The 23619-nt window shown below is 37.0% G+C and overlaps 1 protein-coding gene across 4 annotated transcripts; it reads left to right on the top strand.

Moving 5' to 3' along the window:
- Window positions 1-18120: 18120 nt before the first annotated feature.
- Window positions 18121-21814, top strand: LOC122584892. 4 transcript variants are annotated; one of them, XR_006321611.1, is made up of 6 exons: window positions 18121-18171; window positions 18241-18459; window positions 19299-20212; window positions 20390-20482; window positions 20631-20839; window positions 21412-21814. XR_006321611.1 is itself a non-coding variant. In XM_043756967.1 (5 exons), the coding sequence occupies exons 2-4, from the start codon at window positions 20054-20056 to the stop codon at window positions 20793-20795; spliced, it is 417 nt and encodes a 138-aa protein (XP_043612902.1). In that variant the 5' UTR covers window positions 18140-18459; window positions 19552-20053; the 3' UTR covers window positions 20796-20839; window positions 21412-21814. The 4 variants fall into 4 exon arrangements, 3 of the variants coding, with proteins under 3 accessions (XP_043612902.1, XP_043612903.1, XP_043612900.1); XM_043756967.1 differs by having other exon boundaries at window positions 18140-18459; window positions 19552-20212; XM_043756968.1 differs by having other exon boundaries at window positions 18140-18459; window positions 19398-20212.
- The last annotated feature ends 1805 nt before the right edge of the window (window positions 21815-23619 follow it).

Raw genomic sequence — 23619 nt, 5'->3', positions numbered from 1 at the left:
ATTTGTTGTCTTTGACTTCAACTGGAAGGTCTTCAGATTCTAGTCTTCAGATCTCAACTGGAGGAAGTCATCAGTTGCTAAAACTGTACAATGCAACTGGACTTCTAATATTTCAGACAATTCTGCATGCTCTCCAGATGTCGCTGGAGAGCTTCAGTTTACAGCTTAAACTGGACCTAACAAATTCCCCCTAATTGTCCTGAAATATTGCCAAGTATTTTCAAACTTGTTTCTATACAAGTTTAAGTTTGAAATACTTGAGTTTGATAAAACCTATTAAGTTTCCAAGACATTTTTATAGATCATCAAATGTCTTGGATTTAGTTTTAATTGTTTGTAGATCTTATCAGATATCTTACTTGTGAGTTACAATCTGGCAACTTGTATATACACAACATTTACAAAGAAGTTAAAAGAAAGTGAACAAAATTACAAGCAGATAGTTAGAAGGAAAACTTAAATAGATGGCCCTTCGCCAGTTTTCCTTCTTTTTGTAACTGATGAAATTGGCTGTGTGTCCTCAAGATCAAGGCCTAATCTTTCTTCAATGTTTTCCTTGAACTTGATCAGATTTTGCAGTACATATTCCCAGCCCTTTTCAACCTTGTTCTTCCTCTGCCTCCCTTCCAGCAGCCTCAACATCTCTACATGCTCAGAATGGCCATACTGATGGACATCCGGGTTCTCAGTCGTTCTCTTAAGTCCACCAAAGTATTGTACCTCAACAACAAAATGCTTAGCACCAGGCTTGATCGAAACTTTAATATCAGTGATCTTACCTCTATTGTGCCTTCGACGCTGTACATCAGACAAATATGTGCGAGCCTCAGATTCATTTGTCAGTTTAATCTTGCTCGTGCTCAGCTTTTGAGTAGCAGCTCGAATATCATCAGTTGTGGGTTCAGATGGTTCTACCCAAGTCCTTAGATTTGCATCCCTTGACAAAGCCTTTTGTTTTCTTCCTTTGGACTTGGGTGGCTTCAATACTTTGCTGACCACCTTCTTTACCTGCTCAATTCTCTTGAGAATCCCTTCTGACCTAATCTCTCTGGCCTTCTCCACCGACACATTCAAACACTTGGCATCCAGTTCAGCCTCATCATCCTGATAGTGTTTGTCCAGTTCAACTTCAAGCATCTCCTTCAGTGCATTGACTATCCTTGGATCTTCTTTGATTTTCTTGTATTCAACAAGTGTCAAGCCAAGGAGTTGAGCATCAGTGACATCAACAAGAGGGGTTGGAAGATTTTTTCTTGATTCGAATTGGTTTGCCTTCATTTGTTTCTTCCTTTCCTTGACCAGGTATCCCACTCTTGCTAACTTCTGACTCTCGTTTTCAGTAACTGGAGGCAACAAATCAACATTGCCAGTTTCCAACATGGGTGCATCGGTGGCCGGTTCCATAGATTCATCAGCAATGGCCTTTCCCTTATTAGTACTCCCCTTCACCACATCATCAAACAACTCAAACTCCTGCTCACCAGCCTCAGTACTGGTAGCTACCACCATCTCCTTCCCTTTACCTGAAGTCTCCACAAGAGTGCGAGGAGTATGAACAGACCTTTCCCCCTTGGCAGCATCTAGTCCTTGCCTGATAGCTTCAAAATCGGCATGACTGGAGGGCAAGTGATCTAGAGGCTGCCATGATTGCATTGTCTTGCACTCTTTGAAGACTCCACAGATCATGCGAACTGTCCTCCACAGATGATTGATCTCTTGAGATTGAGTCATAACGTTGCCACTTGTTTGCTCTTGACTCTTTAAGATTTGTTTGAGTATGGAGAGATCATCTGGAGAAAGCCCAGTTGCAGGGACTTCCTTAACTCCTTCAGGAACAACCTCCCTTTCTTTGCCAACTTCAGTGGTCAGATTTGATATAGCAGTTGAGTGTTCAGACACTTTGCTGGCCAGTGTATCCAGACTGCACCTCAACCGATCGATCTCAGATGTAATTGGAGTGAGATCGACCTGGGGCGCTGCAATCTTGGTGATCTCCAACATCACCTTTTCGATCAAATTATTCTCACTGGCAGCCAAAGTTTCTTCGATCTTTAGGCCCACTGAAGAGGCCAACTGACTTCAAAGCTCTGTCACATCTAGGCCAGGTTTGTTACACAGCTCTTGCACCTGCCTTTCCAGATTCTTAATATCAACCTCTGATGATCTGACAGTGCTGTTCAGCAGGTTGGATATTGAAGATGTGACTCCAGATTAAGTCAATGCGAATGCCTCCCTTAAAGATGTTGTCAGTTGGTTGGAGGATTCCACTAACTCGTTCAGTTTGCCAAACACCAAGTCCTCATTGGCAGAGAACTTGTTGATCCCCAGGTCAACCACTTTAACATTTTGCATATGATCCTTTTGGTACCTGGAGAGGGACTTCGTGTTTTTATCGAGTGTCTTTTGAATCTCCTCAACCCTCGTGAGAAGGTTTGAGAGATCGGCTTGGAAAGACACAAATTGGCTTTCCAGTGACGAAGGAGAAGGAGTCACTGGACCAGCCCTAAAAGCTACAGGTGCAACTGGACGAGGTATGACAATATTTGGTTCTCCAGTTGCAGTAGCGTCAGTTGATAGAAGAGGAGGGGTTGTAGAAATGAAGGGAAGAGATTCAATTTGTCGTTCATGCTGAGAATGCTCAGGTGTGAACGACAGTGACGGTGGTGTTAGGATGTGTCTATTTCTAGGCACACCCATAGAAGAAAGTAGTTGGCGAGAGGCGAATATAGGAGGTATATCTAAGCTTTGTAAAGTAGTTGGGGAAACTGAAACATGTGGTTCTTGGTGTTGACCAAGGAGAGAAGGGTGCTGATCAAGTACAGTTGCATCAGCCATCTCCTGGTCAGATTTAGTCTCAGATGAGTCCGAAGACTCAAGCTGAAACTCACCCTCATTTATGCCAAGATCCATAAATGTTGGGGGTGGCTGAACAAGTTATTCAAACTCCTGATGACCAGTTTGAGTAGCCTCAATGGTTTCATCAGTTATGGGATCTGTTGCCAAGGCATCTTCTCCCTGGACAGAGGTAACTGGTGCCTCAACTACAACTGCTCTATCCTCAGTTGCAATATCACTAGCTGCGGCTTCAGAGACCACAGTCACAGGCTGTGACTGGTCAGATGTAGCAAGTCCTGATCTGGATCTCCTTCTGTTTTTGGAAGATCTCCTTGCTTTAGGAACCGCCTGGACTCCAGCTTTTGCCACAGTCACAACACCGACAGATGAACTGGTGGGTCCCTCATTATTTTGAGGCCCGCCCAGTTGCCTTTCTAACTCACCAGATGGTGGTGCATCAGTTCGAGAGAATGCAAAAAGCATTCTTGAGGAAATCTGGACTTCATCAGAAGTGAACACCAGATTGTCCAGATTCCTTAAAAGTTCTGGCACAAAGAACAAGGATTGTGTATTGTTGTACTCTTCTCTGCCCAAAACATGAATGAAACAGAGGGATAAAAATCTTGAGAAGGGGATACAAGGACCCCTGTTGCCTTTCAACTTAAAAACCAGGCTTCTGAACAGGATACCAGCAAAATCCACCCTCAGTCCAAAGGCAGTAAGCCATCTCTGCCTGGAAGGAGTTTATCTGGTCCAATCCACCAGAACTCCCCTCCAAACTTTCCACCTAGTGGACCATAAAGAACTTCCAGGATGGTGAAAGCCCTCTCATTGTAATGGATCCCTTGGTCTTCAAAACATCCCCCTCTACCATCTCCTTATTCCCCATGTCAAGAAAGACCTGACGGAAATTTATATTAAAGGGAATCACCACTGGACTTTCATCATGTCTCCAGTAGTTGAGGTTAAGGGCCTCCCTCAATGTTTCAGTGGTGATGGTACACGGGACCGACCCATCCTTTAAAGAAAAGGAGATGGATGAGCAGTCATCTGAAAGAGAAGCAGTGTACCAGAACTCGCACAAGTATTCGTGAAACAGCTTGTTTGGATTCAAAGAGAAGGCATCTCTGAGGGGAGAAATCCGAAGAAAGGATTGGATTTTCCCAATAAGAGAGTCAGCGACCTGGTGCCCTTGAAGAGATGCCATTGGATTATTTGGATTTAATTTGATTAGTTTTGAACTAATGGGAGCACCAGTGGCACGAGTAACATTTTGTGATGGAGTATACTCAGCAGTGAGTAGATTCACATCACGAGAACGAGATGAAGAAGAAGATGATTTAGGAGCCATTTGTGATATTGGATTTAGGGTTTTGGACTTAAAGAAGAAAGAGAGAAAGGGATCTCGAATTGTGAATGATTGGAAGAGTAAATGAAAGGAATTTTGAGTGAAGTAATGAGAAGGATATTTGGTGGGGGTATATATATAGGCGGTAAAATATTGCCAATATATATACGAAAAGATATTTTTAGTCCCCAAATTTTGAAATAATTTGTAAAAAATTGATTTTCAGAAATTTTGAGAATTCAAAAATAGTTAATACCTCCCATCAAGCATTTAATGCTACGACGGCTGGTAGTCTCACTCACCCACTAACTTCATCAATACCCATAAAAAGTGCAGTACATTTCAGCAAAAAAGTCTTGACACGTAAGACATGTCAGGTGACGTTTGTGAGTGCGAGATGAGCACTCGAGTAACATCACGTGTCACAAGTATCCACCAAGTAAAACATAACGTTATGAAATCTGGCTGACCACCAATTTGAGACAAGACCAAACTAGCAAACTGGAGAAATTTTTCAGATGCCAGTTTTAACTGATGACTTTCGGTTGCATTTTTCAATAAAACAAATTTTAGTTTGAAAAATATTTTGAGTCTTTTCCCCCTAAAAATATGATCCATTTGATCAATGACTAGTCTTTGAGTACATCAAGGCATTCAATCTCCAACCAATCAAGGATCACCTGGACCATCCTTAACCGAAGGCCCTCTCCAGTTTAATGAGGATTTAACATACCCAGTTCACTGATGAGATGTTTAAAAGTTTTCTCATCAAGAGGTTTTGTAAAAACATCAGCTAACTGTTTATCAGTGGGGATGAAATGTATTTCAATGTCTCCTTTCATAACATGATCACGAATGAAGTGATACCTGATATCAATATGCTTTGTCTTTGAGTGCATTACTGGGTTGTGAGATATAGCAATTGCACTGGTGTTGTCACAAAAGATTGGGGTTCTTGTGAATTTCATACCATAATCAAGTAACTGGTTTTTTATCCAGAGAATTTGGGCACAGTAACTGGCCGCAGAAATGTATTCTGCCTCAGCAGTAGACATTGAGACCGAAGTTTGCTTCTTACTGGTCCAACTCACAAGTTTTCCCCCTAGGAAGTGACATCCACCAGTTGTGGATTTTCTATCAATCTTACAACCTGCATGATCTGAATCTGAATAACCCATTAGATCTAACCCTGAGCCTTTAGGATACCAAAGACCAAGGCTAGGGCACCCTTTCAGGTACCTGAAAATGCGTTTAACAGCATGCAAGTTTGATTCTTTTGGATTTGCTTGAAATCTGGCACATAGACATGTTGCAAACATTATATCTGGTCGACTGGCAGTTAAATACATCAGTGAACCAACCATTCCACGATATTATTTTTGGTCCACTGGTTTGCCATTTGGGTCAGAGTCCAAATTTAATGGAGCTGAAATAGGTGTGGTTTTAGATGGGATAGAATCATATTTGTATTTTCTTAACAAATCTCTGACATATTTTTCTTGGTTAATAAAAATACCATCCATGGTTTGTTTGATTTGTAAACCTAAGAAAAATGTTAATTTACCCATTAAACTCATCTCATATTCTTGAGACATAATTTTCGAAAACCTCTTACACATTCCATCATCAGTTGACCCGAATATAATGTCATCAACATAAATTTGTACCAGCAAGATATTACCTTTTTCTTTCAACATAAACAAGGTATTATCTATTGCACCTCTTTGAAAAACATTTTTGAGAAGATGTTTAGTTAGAGTGTCATACCAGGCTCTTGGGGCTTGTCGAAGACCATACAAAGCTTTGTTCAGTCTATATACCCAATGAGGATGCTTTTCATTTATGAAGCCTGGAGTCTGCGTAACATACACTTCTTCTTCCAATGTGCCATTCAGAAACGCACTTTTTACATCCATCTGGAAGACCTTGAATTGCAAGTGAGCAGCATAAGCCAAGAAAATTCTGATGGCTTCAAGTCTTGCAACTGGAGCAAAAGTTTCATCGAAATCAACACCTTCTGCTTGACAATAACCCTTGGCAACCAATCTTGCTTTGTTCCTTATAACGTTGCCATCTTCATCCATCTTGTTCCGGTAGACCCACCTCGTTCCAATGGGTTCTCTCTTTAACCCTGGAGGACAAGGAACAAGCTCCCAAACATTGTTCCTCTCGAACTGGTTGAGTTCTTCTTGCATAGCTTCAACCCAGCTTGGATCTGCCATAGCCTCGTCAATCTTCTTCGGTTCAATCAGTGATAAGAAAGTGACGTTCAAGCATTGATCACTTGTGGCTCTTTTAGTCTGAACCCCACTATCTGGATTGCCAATAATCTGCTCGATAGGATGAGCAGCAGTCCATTTAGTGTATTGACTAGGTTGATATACTACAACATCAGTGCAAGACACCTGACGATCTCCAACAGATGCAGCAATTGGAGGAGGATCAGTCCAAACTACTTCAACTTCATCATCAGTGTCAACTAAAGAGTTAACATGATTTTCTTCAAACAAAGGTATGTCTTGAAGATCTGGAGAAGCTTGAACTGGTTCTGATGTTGTTGTGGCACGTACATCAGATCCAATTACCAGTTTTTCAGGTAGGTTAAAACTAATAGAAGGATAAATGAGGTGTCACTAGAGTTCTTCTTTTCCTTAACTGGTTCCAAGACTTGATGTCTGGAAACATTTTCTGGTTTAGTAACTGATTGATGAACCTGATCAGATACACCAAAATCAACTGGGACAACTGAAGATAAATCAAGGGTTGGTCTTTTGTTGATTGTTTCATTTGATTCATCGAATGTGACATGAATTGTCTCATGTACCTTTTGGAGTCTATAATTATAAACTCTATAGGCTTTTCTAATATCTGAATACCCCACAAAGACACCTTCGTCAGCTTTTGCATCAAATTTTCCCAACTGATTGGAATCGTTAAAGATGTAAACTGGACAACCAAATACATGAAAGTATCCAATATTTGGTTTACGATTCCTGAGGACTTCATAGGCAGTCTTCCTGTGTCTCTTGACATAAACTGACCGGTTTTGGGTGTGACAAGCAGTTGCCACAGCTTCAGCCCAAAAACAGGTGGGAAGACCAGATTCAGATAACATACTTCTGGCAGCTTCAATCAATGTGCGATTCTTCCTTTCAACCACACCATTTTGTTCTGGAGAACGAGCTGACAAAAAGTTTTGAGAAACGCCAGTGTAAGTGCAAAATGTCTCCAATTCTTTATTAATGAATTATGTACCATTATCACTTCGCAACTGACACACTTTCTTGGTTTACTTGAGTTCAATTCTCTTGATGAGAGAGATAATTTCACCAGGTGCATCACTCTTTGATCTGATAAATATCACCCAACAAAATCTGGTGTATTCATCGACCACAACTAAAGTGTATCTCTTGCCAGCTTTAGTTTGAACATTCACTGGACCAAAGAGATCCATATGAAGCATGTGAAGAGGTTCAGTGATACTGAAATTCTGCCTGGTCTTGAAACTGACTCTTTTCTTTTTGCCCATTTCACACCCTGGACATGGCTTCTCCTTTTTGAAGGAAAACAAAGGTATCCCATCCACCAGTTGCTTCCTTGACAACTTGTTGATATTTTTGAAATTAAGGTGGGATAACCGTTTATGCCACAGCCAGTTGGTGTCCTCATCAGCCTTGACATAGAAATAATGCTCTTTTGGAGCAGGCTCCATGTCCATGATGTACACATTCCCTTTTCTTGGTGCAATCATGACTACCTTCCAATCCTTGTTAAAAACAGTGCCTTGAGCAATGTCGAACAGTACCCTATATCCATCATCACAAAGTTGACTGACACTTATCAGGTTATATTTCAAACCATTGACAAACGCAACTTTTGTGAACTGGATCTGCCCATTGTCAACAACACCATATCCTTCAGTTATTCCACTTCCATCATTACCAAATGTCACTGCTGGTCCATCACAGATAGTGAACTCTTCCAGCAGGGGCTTACATCCGGTCATAGTCCGACCAGCTGTGCTGTCCAGATACCAAATATTCTTCTTTCGATCGCCCTGCACACCCAAGTAAGTAATTAGTTATTTTTGTGAACCCATCTTTTCTTGATGGGTCCACTGGACTTCTTCTGAGAAGTCCTAGGAGTTTGACTTGGTGTAGAACTGGATGAAGAAACTGGAGGGTTCTCTCCAGCTTCCGGAGTAAAAACAATTGGTTTTAGTGGAATATTATCCTCCTTTTTCTTTTCGATGTTTGCTCCTTTCTGAGTAGATTGTTTTATCTTTTGTTTTTGAGGAGGGGTTTTGACATTTTGTTTTTCAACTGAAGAAGATACAGCTCCTTCCAAATTTTTAATTCTGGCAGTACAACTTTGTACCTGCCTTGACAAATTTTGGAGTTGACTCTCCATTTTTAACAAAATGCTTTTTTCATCAGGCTGCTGGCCTATGGACTTGGTCTCAGCGGGGGTTTTAGTCTTTTGAGTTGAGGACTCATTTGACTTGTGAGGTAAAGGATTGTCACCAGATTCCCTTTTAACTGGAGCTTTAGCCTTCTTGGCTCTAGTTTTGACCTCAACAGGGTTGGTCTTAGTGGATTCAGATTTGATAGTGTCAGAGGAATCATAAGGAGTTTCAACTCTAACAGATTCTGGCAATTGGTGAATTGTGGGTAAAACAGCTGCCATCTGAAGATCACCAGATTTCCAGGCAGTTTTTTGAGCATCAATGGTTTTAGAAAAAGCGTCATAATTTTTACCAAATGCTTGTACCCAAGAATTGATAACCATGTGTTCCTTTTCAAGATCAAATTTTAGTTTTTGGTTATCTCTTTCCAATGCCTCATTTTTCAAATCTGACTCTTTAAGAGCCAACTGGACACTTTGCAAATCATTTATTTGACCTTTCATGTTGTTAAATTCAACCAAAACTATTTCTAAGTATCTTTCACAGTCAGTTCTCATGGTTTCAACAAATAACAAGTCATCATTCAATGATTCAGCAATATCCAGTTTCAATTCTGAATCTATCTCGACATCATAATCCCTTACTTTCTTTAAAATGATGTCAACCCATCTTCCTGAAACAACATCATCTTTCAACACTGGTTGTTGATTCTCCAATGCCATGAAACACACATCTGTAATCTCTTCTTCATCATCAGATGAGTCATCAGAGAGTTCCCATTTCCCTTCAGTTTGAGTCATCATGCACTTGTTCTTTTCTTTCTCCTTTTCTTGTTCAAGTGACATGAGAGCAATCTGGGCCTTAAGTTTCTTGTATTTGGCCTTATCATCATCAGTTTTAACAAAATTTGGGACAATAGGACCAGTTTGGTTGTTCAACTGACTAGATCTGCATTCCTTCATAAAATGTCCTTTCTTACCACATTTGTAGCAGGTAAGATTAGCCTTATCCATAGAAATTGAACTGGAAGCATTATTGGACCCATTAAATCGATTAGATTTATGCTTAAACCTATTAAAGGTTTTAGCAATCATGGCTACCAGATCATCATCGTCAGTTTCCTCACAACCATCACTAAGATTTGTGGTTAGGCCAGAGTTCAGTAAGTTGTTTAACATTTCCTTCATAGAATGTGACTGGACATTCTCAGTAGACATTAAAGCAGCACAAGGTTGCCCAGTAAAGTTGGCAGCCTTGGAACTCTGAGCATGGTTTAAAGCATCTTGCTCATCCAATAATCTTGCAGCATCGTTATCTTCAGTGGATCTGAAGGCTCCATAAAGAGAAGCAAGAGTATGGCTATGCAAGGTCTTTCCTTGTCTTAAGACAAGAACCATGTGTGCCCATTTGGATGGCAAAACATCACAGAATTTTTCAAAAAGAATATCCTTATCCTTCTCCACTCCCAAGCCTCTAAGTTGATTAATTAGGCCAGTAAATCTGGTATAAGTACCAGTTAAACTTTCATTGGGAAGAGCAAAGAAGGATTCATACTTCTTGTTAAGTGCAACCTTTCTGGTGACAATGGTGTCATTTCCTCCTTCAAACTGGAGAACTAATTCATCCCACATAGATTTTGCACTAGGAAATAGCACAAGGGTAGAAATTAGTTCCTCAGGTATAGCAGAAAGGATCATGTTTTTCAGTTTGGTATCAAGATCAACCAATCTGCGATCCTCATCTGACCAATGTTCCTCAGATTTTTCCCTGGTGCCTCTTCTCCCAGTAGGGTCGAAAAGAGGGCTAACACCACTGGACATGGGTATATATGGTCCATCCTTAAGGATTTTCAACATATACCTCTCTATCCTACCAAAATGCAAGAGCATTCTAGCCTTCCATGTACCAAATGTCTCACCATTCCCATTGAATTTGGGAACAGGAGTGTTGGAGTAATGTACATGAACATGGTTAGCTCCAGGAGTAGGAGGAGGAGGAGGAGGGTTAGTATTTAAAGGAGTTGTAACATTAGGATTAGATTCATTTGGACCAGAACCATTCTCACCTTCAGCAGCCATCGAAGCAGACCTAGGTTATAGAATTGAAACAATTCAACCTGCCTGCTCTGACCACTTGTAAGTCCCAATTATTACTAGATGGGTGCTGAAGACACCTCTATGTCGATGGTGAGTGAACTTTGCAACACAATCAACTAATCTGGATATGACCAGTTTAGATTGATTGTGTACCAGGTTAACTGGAGATAATGTATTAAGGTGACAAAATACGTAAGTTAATACAATGCAAGTATAAAAATTGGTGAGACAATATGTAATTTTCAAGTGTATTTTATTTATTGATCGTTTAAATAAAATACAAGGTTGTTGCGGAACCAAGATAATACAAGAATGTAAATATCCTAACAACCCATGAAATACAATTGATCTAAACTTGGAAATTCTCCTAAACAATCAAAACACTTAAAGTTGTGAAATGTTCCTTTTTGTGATTGAGAGAATATTGCACAAGTTCACCAATATTGCAGAATATATGTATTTGCAAAGTTGTTAAAAATGTTTGTGCAAGGACCTCTATTTATAGTCGAAGATTGAGCATGGGGATCTCAACTTTGACGTACAAATATGGTTGACAGTACACAAAAGTATTGTTAAATAATCCTTTGTGTGTGCTAAATAAAGTAAGACAAAAGGTTACTTTATTCAACCACTCTACATCTTTGCACTTTAATCCATAGACAATATTATTGTCCAGTTAAAAGGATGTAGTGTAAAAGGTCCTCCTCGTAATCAGTGTAAAGCCTTGTAAGAGCATTTACACTGGAGGATTCTCCAGTTGATTGATCTGGTAGATTGTCAACTGGGCTTCGCTGCCATTGCCAATCTCTATCTTCCATTTGTTGTCTTTGACTTCAACTGGAAGGTCTTCAGATTCTAGTCTTCAGATCTCAACTGGAGGAAGTCATCAGTTGCTTAAACTGTACAATGCAACTGGACTTCTAATATTTCGGACAATTCTGCATGCTCTCCAGATGTCGCTGGAGAGCTTCAGTTTACAGCTTAAACTGGACCTAACAGTATTTCAGCCTAATAAGATAGTTCTCTTAATCCTCATTTATATAAATTTTTGGTTGAGAATCATAATTTATTTAAAATAGTAATCATAATCCTAGCCATACAAATGATTCTTGATACTTATACACTACAATATGAATAAGACCTACCCCTCAAAATGAATCACTTCTTCTCATGGTGGGATTGGGTATTGTTGACTTAACATTTACCCCTAAATGAATCACTTCTGACATTGACCTTAATTGAGTTCATTGCATACTGATCTTACCTACATGGGTAGAACATCAGCTATTTTTACTTGTTTAGAAGAAATACGTAGTCCTGCATACCAATTGCTCTATTATGCAGACGTTTTTATGTCTTTCTACTATAAAAGGAGGTTCAATATGGTGCTGACTAGAATTTATTGGCTTTATATATAATGAGGCTGAGCTCATAAATGTAGGACAAAAAACATACACAATGAAAAAGATTGTCAAAAAAAGAATGGGTCTTTCTGCTATGTGTTGTGTTTTCTACAATAAGGCTAACATAGGTACTAGTGATTTCCATTTCTATCTAAGTTCATTCTTTGTTATGATACTCCAGGATATGCTACCTGTCAATGTAGCACATCAGTAGACTAAATCTTGATGCATAAGTCATAATTTGAATGTTATCCGAATGGGACGGATTACACAAGTCAGATATGGAGTTTTGTTTAAGCTAGCAAAATGGAATACAGATATGTATGAGTTACTATTGAGTTCCTACAATATATGGTGGACATATGTTAACAACTAAAACTAGCAGGACAAGCTAATGACGAGCAAAAATATTTCCACCACCATTTTATATATTAAGCATAAACTACTATCTAGGCAAGAACATTCTTGTAACATTCATTCAACATTCATCCAGTAACGTTACTGTTATGCTAGGGGTTTATGTATTTCGTATCAATTGTAATTTATCAATTCATGTAAAAGGCAGCACATTAATGAAAAGAAAAATACCCGTAAACGTGGAGGTCCATTGGTTGCAACAGGGGTAGAACACTGGAACCATCCATCGGCTCATTCATCTTTGTTTGGGCTCGTAACTGGACCACTGAACAAGTAACACAACGATGCAATCAAGTAGATCTAACAAACCTGCTTAATTTTCTAGTTGTTGAAGTTCATCCTCTTCATGCTCAACTTCATTTTCTGGTTCTGGAACTTCATGCTCTTCGTTGTCGGCTTCATTTTCTGATTGTGGAACTTCAATCTCTTTATCAACGAGTTCATCGTTCTCATCTTCTAAATCATTCTCATTTTGTAAAGCATCCATGTCCTCATCTTCACCATCTTCGGAACTATCTTGTTCTTCATAAGCATCATTCATATCCATGTCTTCAATATCATCGGTTTCAGCATCATCTTGTGCTTCATTGATATCTATATTTACAGAAGAATTAGCATCAAAAATAGTTAACTGAACCTAGGGGTGATACTGATTAAATATCATATATGTAATATTAGAAATAAAATTATAGGTACCATGAAATAAAATTATGTAACACTGATTAAAAATAACGATAACCGGGAGCCTCTCAATACCCAAAATCCATTAGATTCTGTTTACACACGCCCAGTGGTCTCCAAATACATTCTGTTCATTGGCTTCAAATGTAAACAAACCTATTTAAGTTGAGTCAATGAGTCTTCATTTTCAATGCCCTCGGTATCCTGTGATGCTAAGGCAGATAACTATCTTAGTAAAGCAATTGTGTCCATAATTTCACCCAATAATTATTATGAAGTAAACTTATTTCACTTCTTTTTTGTAACTATCTTGCAACATTAAAGTGGGGTACAGCTCTGACAAACTACATTAACATATATAGTGACATGTCTCATCTCTGTAATCATTAACTTGGGTCTATTTAATATACACCTAACAATGCCCGTTAAGACTGTTTCAAACTCGAATGCCCAATATTTACTTCAGCTAGCATAACAATAACTTGGGTCTATTTAATATACGCCTAACAATGCCCGTGTTTTATATTCTTCCAAAACCCATTTGGACTTTATATCTAGCAAGTACCACTCTAGAAGATATTCAGATATCAAATGATATATAAAACATACATAACGCATAAGTGGTTTATTCGACGTGACTAATTTAAGTACCATTTTACCCAAAAAACCTGACTAATTTTTTTTAATATTCAACGAAACAAGTACCATTTATTGGCAATAAACCCACCTATAACCCATAATTCTAACTTCATAGTCAAAAGTTTATACAAACGAAATAGCGGCATTCAACCAGATTGGTACAGGTCTGACAAACTAGAGACCGAAACTCTGGTCATTCTATAGTTGTCACTTTCTTGACTACCGTTTTAATTTTAGAATAAGGTGTTTATCCAAACAATGATTTAATAACGTACCGTTTTGAGTCAACGAAAACTAACATTGAACCTGTTTCGATCCAAAATATCTGCCAAAAACTATTGAGAAACCCAAACCATTGGACCTGTTACGATCCAAACCCTTTTAATCCTAACCGCCCATTTCACACCATCGATTTTTATCAAAACCCCTGAATCAAAACCCTTTCAATCCCTTACACATTATATATCAAAACACATAAAGCCATGAAAACTACACATTATATATCTAAACCCACAATCGGAGTGATAATAATAATACCTGCAATCGGTGTTTTGAATCTTTGATGTGCTAAAAAGTGGAAAACCCGCAATCGGTGTTTTTCATGAACAAAATTCTAAAATCTATATAGAATTGGCGCCGTGAATTTTCATCAATTATTACGGTGGGCTTTGAAATCAATAATTTCCCCAAACTGATGGTGTCGTGAATTTTCATCAATTATTTCCCCAGACTGATCTTATATTTCTTTTATTTATTATATTTATATAATTTTCCCAAAGAATTTGGGTCACTTTGGTGTCAACATTAATCAATCACTTGGGTGGTGACGTTAACTAATTGTAAACAATTCCTGACCGTACGATTGAGATTATAACCCAATTATCAAAGCCACTAAATTTTTGTTGTATTTATTATATGAGTTTTGCTAATGACAGCCCTTAGGGTTGTCATTAACAATTAATTGGGCGCATAAAAATTTGTACCTTGCTGTTAGGAAAATCAGGAGGCAGTTTTTAATATATAATGTACAAGTTTTTAAACATGTAATAAGTTGTTAGTGACAGCCCATTATCATTTTCCTTATTATATTTACGGTTGGATTCATTTAGGTATAATTTTTTTGTATTTATTATAATTATATCTGGAAGCAGCCTCTCTACTTAGGTGGAGGTAAGGTCTGCCTACATCTTAACCTCCCTCATACATCGTCGAGGTATTGGAGCTCAAAACTCGCAGAAGGCGGCACTGAGCAGTTAGTTACTTATATTTTCATCCTTTTTAATTTCCATAATAAACTTAATAATTATGAATTTAATGCATTATGTGTCGTGTTTTTCCTTTTTAATTAATAAGAAAAAGGTACTCGCACGTTGCGGCGGTGATGGAAGTAGCGGCGACGGTGATGTAATGGCGGCGGCGATAATGACGGTGATGGGTGGTGGTGGCGAGTGGCAGTAACGACAGTGGTGACTGCGGAGATTGGTGGTGCTGGTGGTGGCGCCGATGAGTAGCGAAAGTTATTGGTGTAATATGACTATGATGTTTGGTACATTATGCATTAGAAAGTGTACATTGTTTAAACTTAAAATAAATAATAAACAAACAACAACAAAATATCAAAAATGAAATTAATGTGATATATGAAAAACCGTATGTTTTTTTTGAGAAATTTACTAAACTTGATTTGTGTGTTAAATATAGGAATGAGCAAAATGATATGAATGTGAATGATTAATAAAAGAAAAAATAACATGAGTATCCAATTTTTAAAAAAAATATACCAATTTAGCCAACTTTTTTTTTAGATTTTCACAAAATAACCAACAAAATCGCTATAAAAAGTGAAAATCGCAATGAGATTTTGAAATCGCATAGAAATTTATAAAATCGCATAAAGATTTTTGCAAAATCGCATACAGATTTTGAAAATCTCATAAAGATTTTTTTCCATCAATTCTCTTTTATTATCTTTACCTTTGATGTTGCCACAATATTTAATCTCTTTTTTTAGGTCTATCTTTAGATATACAAAGTATGCACAACAATCATTTTCCATAATTAAAAGATTGTCATTGAGGTGAAACATTAGTGACAAATATAGTTCCCCTATAAAGAGGTTTGGGCCTAGTAACCTCATTTTTGAATCTTTGATGAGACAATGTTTTACCCTTATTAATGATCGTGTCTTCATGCGGATTAGTAAGAAGTTTACTTCTATCGGGTATTTGAAATAAATATTTCTGTTTCGAGTGAGCTATATAGCGCGATCTCGGTTAAAAAAGCGTATAATAGTCTCTCGCTCTCAAATCGCGAAATTCACATTTAAAAAAATAAAATAATAAATAGACGATTATGATATGAATTCCCTTAATAACGAGCATGGTACCCGCGCAATGCGGCGGTAGCAGTGGGGAAGACAGTCTATTTTATTAGAGGTTTTGGGTGGTTACGTAAAGAAAAAAAAAACAAAAAAGTTCAAGGGCAAATCTGGTAATTCAAAGGTAGAATTACTTAATATAAAAGTAGACCATTTTCTTTTATAAGGTATTCTCTACCAATAAACTAAAACAGGATTGTAATATTCAATGATCGACACGTGGCGCGTTATTCTAGTTTGATTAAGTGTGCTTTAGTTTTTTTTAAGTGTCTTTTAGCAGTTTGAATTGTGTGTTGTCTTTTACAATTGTAATGTTTTTAAGTATTTTAATAAAATAAGTCTACTTTAATAACATAAGTTTATTCATATAACTTAATATTAAAAAACATTACAAACTTAGGGCAGAAAAACATACAACATAATATTAAAATGTCCACAACACGACAAGTGGTGGACCAATGAAACGGCTCACCGTGGATTAGGAAAAATGCCAATCTAAAACGACGAAGAGTAATCGTATCATTATTAAATATTTCATATTTTTTTCTTGTATTGTCTTTTTTATTATTGTAGTATTTTTTTTTAATAATGTAATGTTTTTTAATTATAATAAAATGTGTTTGTTTAGTTTTGTGAAAAATAAAAATAAAATAATATAATAATAGATAAATAGTGTTAGAAGTGGATTAAAAGTAAGGGTTATAAGGAGGGAATATTCTTGATGTGTAAGTGATGAATAATGTTAGAATTGGGTTAGGGGTGGTTCCTTTTTTATGCCGTCTTAGTTGTCAAAATTTCGACTCAATTAGTGGGGGGAAATTTCCCTCTTCCAAAAATAAAAAATCCCCCTTTGTCAAACGATGTCGTTCCAACTTTAATAATAATTCAGGAGGGGACTCTAATAATAATGGTATATATATATTTATTATGTTTGTATATCTATATATCTATAGGTGTGTTTATTATGTTGTTGTATAATTTTTATTATAATACTTGGTGTTTTAATTTGATGTATAATTGTTTGTAAAACATATTTAGTTTAAATTTGATGTATAATTGTTTGCACCTTTTTTCTGTATCACCTTTTTTCTATAGCAGACAAAAAAATTCTGTATCCAAACGAGCCAGTTTTTTATATATTTATATGCATGTATGTTTGTATATCTATAGCAGACAAACATATTTAATTTGATGTACCATTTGATGTATGTTTGCATATTTTTAGGTTGAATTGCAACACCTGCATATTTAGTTTGTCAATCTGATCAATATTGTTGTGTATTCATTAGTCTCTGTGAATTCGTTTAATAAATATATCATTGCATTATTAGTTAATTCGTTTGTTTTCAAGAATGCGTGTATTAGAAAACTCATCGAGTGCAGGCCTTCAAAGGGTGTCAATGATTTGGAAACTAGTTCTTTGCTCAATTGTGTGCAATGCAATTCATGATAGTTTTTAGATACCTTGATTTGGAAACTAGTTCTTTTCACACAAACTAGTTGGCTTTTATATCCAGCTTCACTAATTATTATCAAAACAAAGTGTCAACCTTTTTAGATCAGTTGATTCTCATATTGTCCGCTGGTTTGATTACCCTCAAACTTGTTAAATTGATTCTCATATTTGTCATCTAAATGTTTAGATTTTAAAGGAATGAAGTGGCATATATGAAGACATATGGAAACAGTATGAAATGATAACATGGTTAGGAGCTTTGGTTAGGAGCTTTGACCTTCACACAGTAGCACACACATGCTTTTCTAAGTCTTAATTCATGGTACATATTATAGTGTATAGTAGGCTGATACTAAAGCATAACTTTTTTGTTCTTCTTGGTTGAATCTGCCTCTTTCCTTATAGTGATTAATTGGTAATTTGAATAATTCAGTCGATTACTATGTTGATCAAGGTATATGGTTAGATCGGGAGGAGGCTAGAACACATCTGCTATGTGAAGGGTTTATGGAAGGTTATACAATTTTACCTTTGAATTCCATTGAAATTGAAGTTTGGGTTTACAATTTTTTTGCGTATGTAGACTGTTGCACATCATGAATCAGGTCATGCCGTTGCTGGGTGATTTTTTGGAACACGCAGAACTGTTTTTAAAAGTGAAGACGGTTCCTTGAGGTCTGCACTCGCTTTTCAGTATGTCCCTTATGAAAACTTGTTGATGACTGAAGAGTAGCTTTTCGATTTGACTTGCATCTCACTGGGGGGTTGTGTAGCTCAACGTATGACTTTGCATCCTGCACAGGTGACTTAATGAACACTAAACCTTATCTTTTATGTTGGTAACTTTGGTATTCCTTTTTTTGGTTCTGCTTTTCTAATAAAGGTGGCAAAATGGGCTGTTTTGGTCACGACTCATGAGTATCGGTAGCTAGTTCTTTATATAAGCTGTAACACGTTATGGGTTAAGACGACTCTTTTTGGGTTTTGCTGATTCTGTAACATCCACATCAGATAGTCCATTCTCATCTTGAAACTTTGTACGGTTCAGCTGATCCTTTCCTTATAGTTTGGGTTGAAACGACTTGTTATGATTGGGTTGAAACGCCTAATTAAGAATAACTGCTCCCTAAAATTAAGGATAAAAGTTAAGGTAGAGTGTTTATGTAATGTACTTTTATGTAACTTGTTATGATTGGGTCGGTCTTAAAACAGTTTGAAAGTTTAAGAATGAAATGTAAGTGAAGGTGAGTTTCGGGTTCAATTTGCATTATGTGGGGTTTATGGTTTTACAGAATGTATGTAGTTCGGCTTATGGGGTGTTTGGAGATGATTTTGAGTAATATGAGGCTGTTTATGATTGTTTTACAATCAGGGGTGATGTTATTAGCGGTGAATCATGAACTTGCTATTATTTGCAGATTAAATGGGTGTCCAATGGGTAGAATAAAGTTTCTATATCTGTTACTTGAGTAACTAGAATATTTCGAACAGATAAGACCATCAAAATGATAATTACAATAACAAGCAAGAAAAGGAACTCAAAAAACTGTCTTTATTCATTTTCACTTGGTCAATCTTTAAACATACATCAGAGCAGCCATTATTGTTGTAAAAGTTACTATTTGTTATTATCTGCTGCAGAAAAGAGTCCTTTTGCCAAAATTTATATGCTTTCTTCTGAAGTCTTTCAAACATGCATTAATTCTTAAACAAGAGTGACTGTATTCCTCTGTGGGCTAGCTATAGGAGTGCTTGGGTCTTCTGTCAATGCTCCCACGGTTATGCTTGCTAATTTTGTGGCCACTCCATTAGAGTTGGGCTAATTTTGTGGCCTCGTCCGGGCTACAGTTGTCTCCGAGTTTGAGTTCTGGTTTGAAAGCTGGTTCTACTGCAGGAACTACGACTGCTAATGTTAGTCCTGCCTCCACACCTTCGTTTATTGCATTTGGTGTGACATCGTCGGCTTCTACTACAGCTTCCACAACTGCCTTTTCTGCATTTGCTGTGACGTCATCGGTTTCTACTACAGCTCCCACACTCGCCTTTCCTGCATTTGGTGTAACCTCATCGGCTTCTACTGCATCTTCCTCACTGGTATTTCCAGCATTTGGTGTAGCGTCATCAACTGCCACTACAACTGAGACACCTGCTTTGACTGGATTTGGTGTAACTTCGTCTGCTGCTTCTACTACAACTTCCACACAGGCAATTACTGGATTTGGTGTAACTTTGTCGACTAGTACCACCACAGCTGCAACACCTGATGGATCTGTGCTAAGTTGATTTATCATTATCCCACATGAAGATCATTATCACCACAGCTGCAACACCGGATGGATCTGTACTAAGACTTCAAAAACAAAAAAATACCTTTCTCCCTCTAATTGTTTGCTCAAATGGCTAACACAGATCCGTCTAACGAATTTACCTCCAACGTCCCGCCATGTTCAGCCCCCAATGCCGCTCCAGTCTCACCTGTTCCAGCCTCCAATCCCGCTTTCAACCCAATTGTTGCACCATCTCCCCCGCCATCACCGCATCTGGAGACTTTGGAGGTAAATTTTCGCATTTGATTATATCTAATTTAGTGTCTTAACTTATAATTATTTACAAATATGTTGGCTCTTTCACTTGTAATTTTGTCAATAAATCTTAAAAGTTAATTTAGACGTTACTCTCGCAGTTCAATCAATCTGCTATTATAATTATTATCTTCTACTCGATGCTTGCAGAAAACCAAGAAGAAGATGGAGACAACATATGACCAACTGGTCGAAGCACTTTACCAAAAAGGTTTAGCTTTAGTGGAAGTTGCGTCTCTTAAGGTATTATATGTTTGCAGCTGCTCTTTTGGTTACACATCTCTATTTGTATCATGTATTTTATATTAATTAGCGTAGATTGTGTATCATGTGATAGTGCATAGTTTCTCGGTTGTCTGCTTATGTTTTAATGTTGTGTGTGTTGTAACAGGTGAAATGGCTGCATTTTCTGCAAACATGGGTGCAGAAGTCATGGATAAACCTGATGGACAGTCTTCTCCAGACTCCGGGGGCCAGCCAGATATGTTTCAAGAGACTTCCAAAGAGTTGCAGAAATGAGCAGACACTAAATCATCTAAATTTAGCAATCTTTTGATGATACGTGAACGACATAGTAGTAGACGTGGCATTGCACTCAAGGTAATGTATGCATCCTGGTATCGTATCAGTAATCTGTACACTTATTTCAATTAAAGGTGGCAAAATGGCTAGGTCAGGTAACGGGTAAAGGGGAAAGTAGTTGGTATGTGCAGAATACAAACTATATTGTTTGTGTGGATCATTAAATTGTTTTTATTATATAAATTGTTTTCCTGTATATGCGGATATTCAAGAGTTGCACTTTCTTCCTAATATTCAAGAGCTACATGTGCGCTAATTGGCGGAGTAGGTAAAGGGTCGACGTGAGTAGAGCTGGTCTAACCCGCTCACAACTCCATTCTCCGTGCTTTAGTTTTATGGTATTAGTTAGATTTTAGACTCGAGTTGGCGTATTACTAAATACTTAGTGTTTTATAATGAGACGCTTTAGGACATGGTAACCAGTTAGATACATGTTGGCCACCTTTTGAACCATATAACATGTCTACCCATAACATGTTTTCGTATTACAATATTACCCAATGTTTTATATTTTTTCTGTTTGGCCTTTCCCCAATTTCATCAATGTGATGTTCATATTCTTTGAGTGATCCTTACCAACTTTTTGACAGTGTGCATTGATCAATGATGACTGTTGTTGCTGCTTGAGGTGGAATGAAGACGCTTAGGCCAGATTTGCAGCGGGTTTACATGACTAGAGCATCTGCTTACAGAGATGCATTGAAGAGCTTCATAAAAGGTTAGCAAGATGGAATACAGGAAGTCATGGATAAAAAGGATTACCCTAAACCCCTTCAACAAAATGCTGACCCAAGAAAGTCCACTTGATCAATCAAAGGATCACGAAGCTCTTTATTGTTCAAGTCCACTTGATTAATCAAAGGATCACGAAGCTCTTTATTGTTTAAGTCTAACTATGTACCCGGATGTATATTTTGCTTTTAAATTGTAAAATTGGTCAGTTTTATGAGTTTTGAAACATTTTATTATGATATTAGATTGTTAATTTCTAAAGTTTAGTTAAAATAGGACTAACCAACCTAAGATGCTTTGTTAATAAGAGATGAATCTTTGATTTGTACACCAATGTTTGAGTTAATAAAATAGTTAAAATGCACCAATGCTTGAGTCAATAGAGTCAATCAATAGTTAAAAGTTAAAATGCACCAATGCTTGAGTAGCAAAACTACAATGCTAATGTAGGTATCTTTTAAACTAATGTATCAACATTTGCTCGATGCGTGCCCATAAATAAGGTGTATGGACCTGATTTCAAACTTTAGACCAAGCCATTGGATATGTTGAGCATTGTATCTCTTGACAAAACCAAATATGATTCAAGTGGTGTAGTAATTATTGACAGCTATACAATACAATATATCATGAGGACATTCGTTGTAAATTATCGCCGTCATGACATCTCTCACGCTATGTAACGGAGCCGCTGCAACGCGCGGGTATTAGGCTAGTTATAATAAAACCATAATAAATATACGTCTTATAAAGGTGAAAGTTATGACACCCAAACATCGAGTGTCCTATTAAGTTATTATATGATAGAACTCTAGTGAATAGGTGTTCTATAAACTGACTCGACTCAAATATCAAGTGTCCTATTACAGCGTAATATAATAAAACCACAATGACTAAGCGTCCTATAAAGGTTAAAGTTATAAGACTCGTGTCAAGTGTCCTATTAAGTTATGTTCTAATACGACTTTGAAAAATAAAGGTCCTATGATACCAATGTGTTATGACTTAAGTCCTAAGTGTCTTAATAAATTATGTTGTAATAGGACCATGGTGTTCAAGTGTCCTATTATGTTACTATACAACGGGACACCATAAAATAAATGTCTCATAAAGAAATTTATTATGATCCATATTTTAAGTGTCCTATGATACTAATATTTCATGACTTAAGTCCTAAGTGTTTTAATAAGTTATGTTATAATAGGACCTTGGTGTTCAAGTGTCCTATTATATTACTACAAAATGAGACACAAATAAATAAATGGGTTATAAAGTAATTTATTATGACCCATATTTTAAGTGTCCTATTGAGTTATATGATAATAGGATCCCAAACAATCATTCATCATATTAAATAAGTTTTTAGGACATCATTTAAGTAGCATATATTATAAAAGGATCTTAAAAACAAAACCGTCCTATTAACTAATTTTTTAGGACACTATTTTAAACGCGTCCCACAAAAAGGGTCCTAAAAAGCCCTTTTTGTTGTAGTGACACAATGGTTCTAATTAGCTTCAAAACTTATTACAAACACTTCACACACCCACAAATCTCAAAAATTAACTAAAACAACCTAGATCAATTCAAGACCGTTCTAGGTCGTCTTCTTCATTGGAACAGGGGGGTTTATTTTTGAATTTCTAAAAACACAATTTCAAGCATTTCAACATGTAAAAATCATACTCATATATCCTAAACATGCTTCTAAATCATATAATTAACACAGATTTGATAACAGAAGCAAGAATTTCAAAATAAATTGAAAAAATAAGATCTACAAACAAGTTCGAAATCTTACTTGAAGATGAAATTTTCAGGAGATGTTGATATGAAATGAAATAATCTGCTTGAAAAACTAAACACAACCCTTGTTTTGATCTTACGAATAAACCGAAATGATTTTTCAAGAATTTGTGAGTGAGAGAGAGTGATCGAGTGGTTTTACGGAAAAATGAAAAATGAGATAAAAGATATGATTAGATTCCCTCCAACTTGTTTTAGAAGAAACAAATCGGGTTGAGTTGACTGGGTATTGACCCGTGTGAAGTCCCTCACCGATGGTT

This window comes from Erigeron canadensis, chromosome 1 (genome assembly GCF_010389155.1).
Source record: "Erigeron canadensis isolate Cc75 chromosome 1, C_canadensis_v1, whole genome shotgun sequence".
NCBI classification, from domain to species: Eukaryota; Viridiplantae; Streptophyta; class Magnoliopsida; order Asterales; family Asteraceae; genus Erigeron; species Erigeron canadensis.
This window is presented reverse-complemented; position numbering and strand designations above follow the sequence as displayed.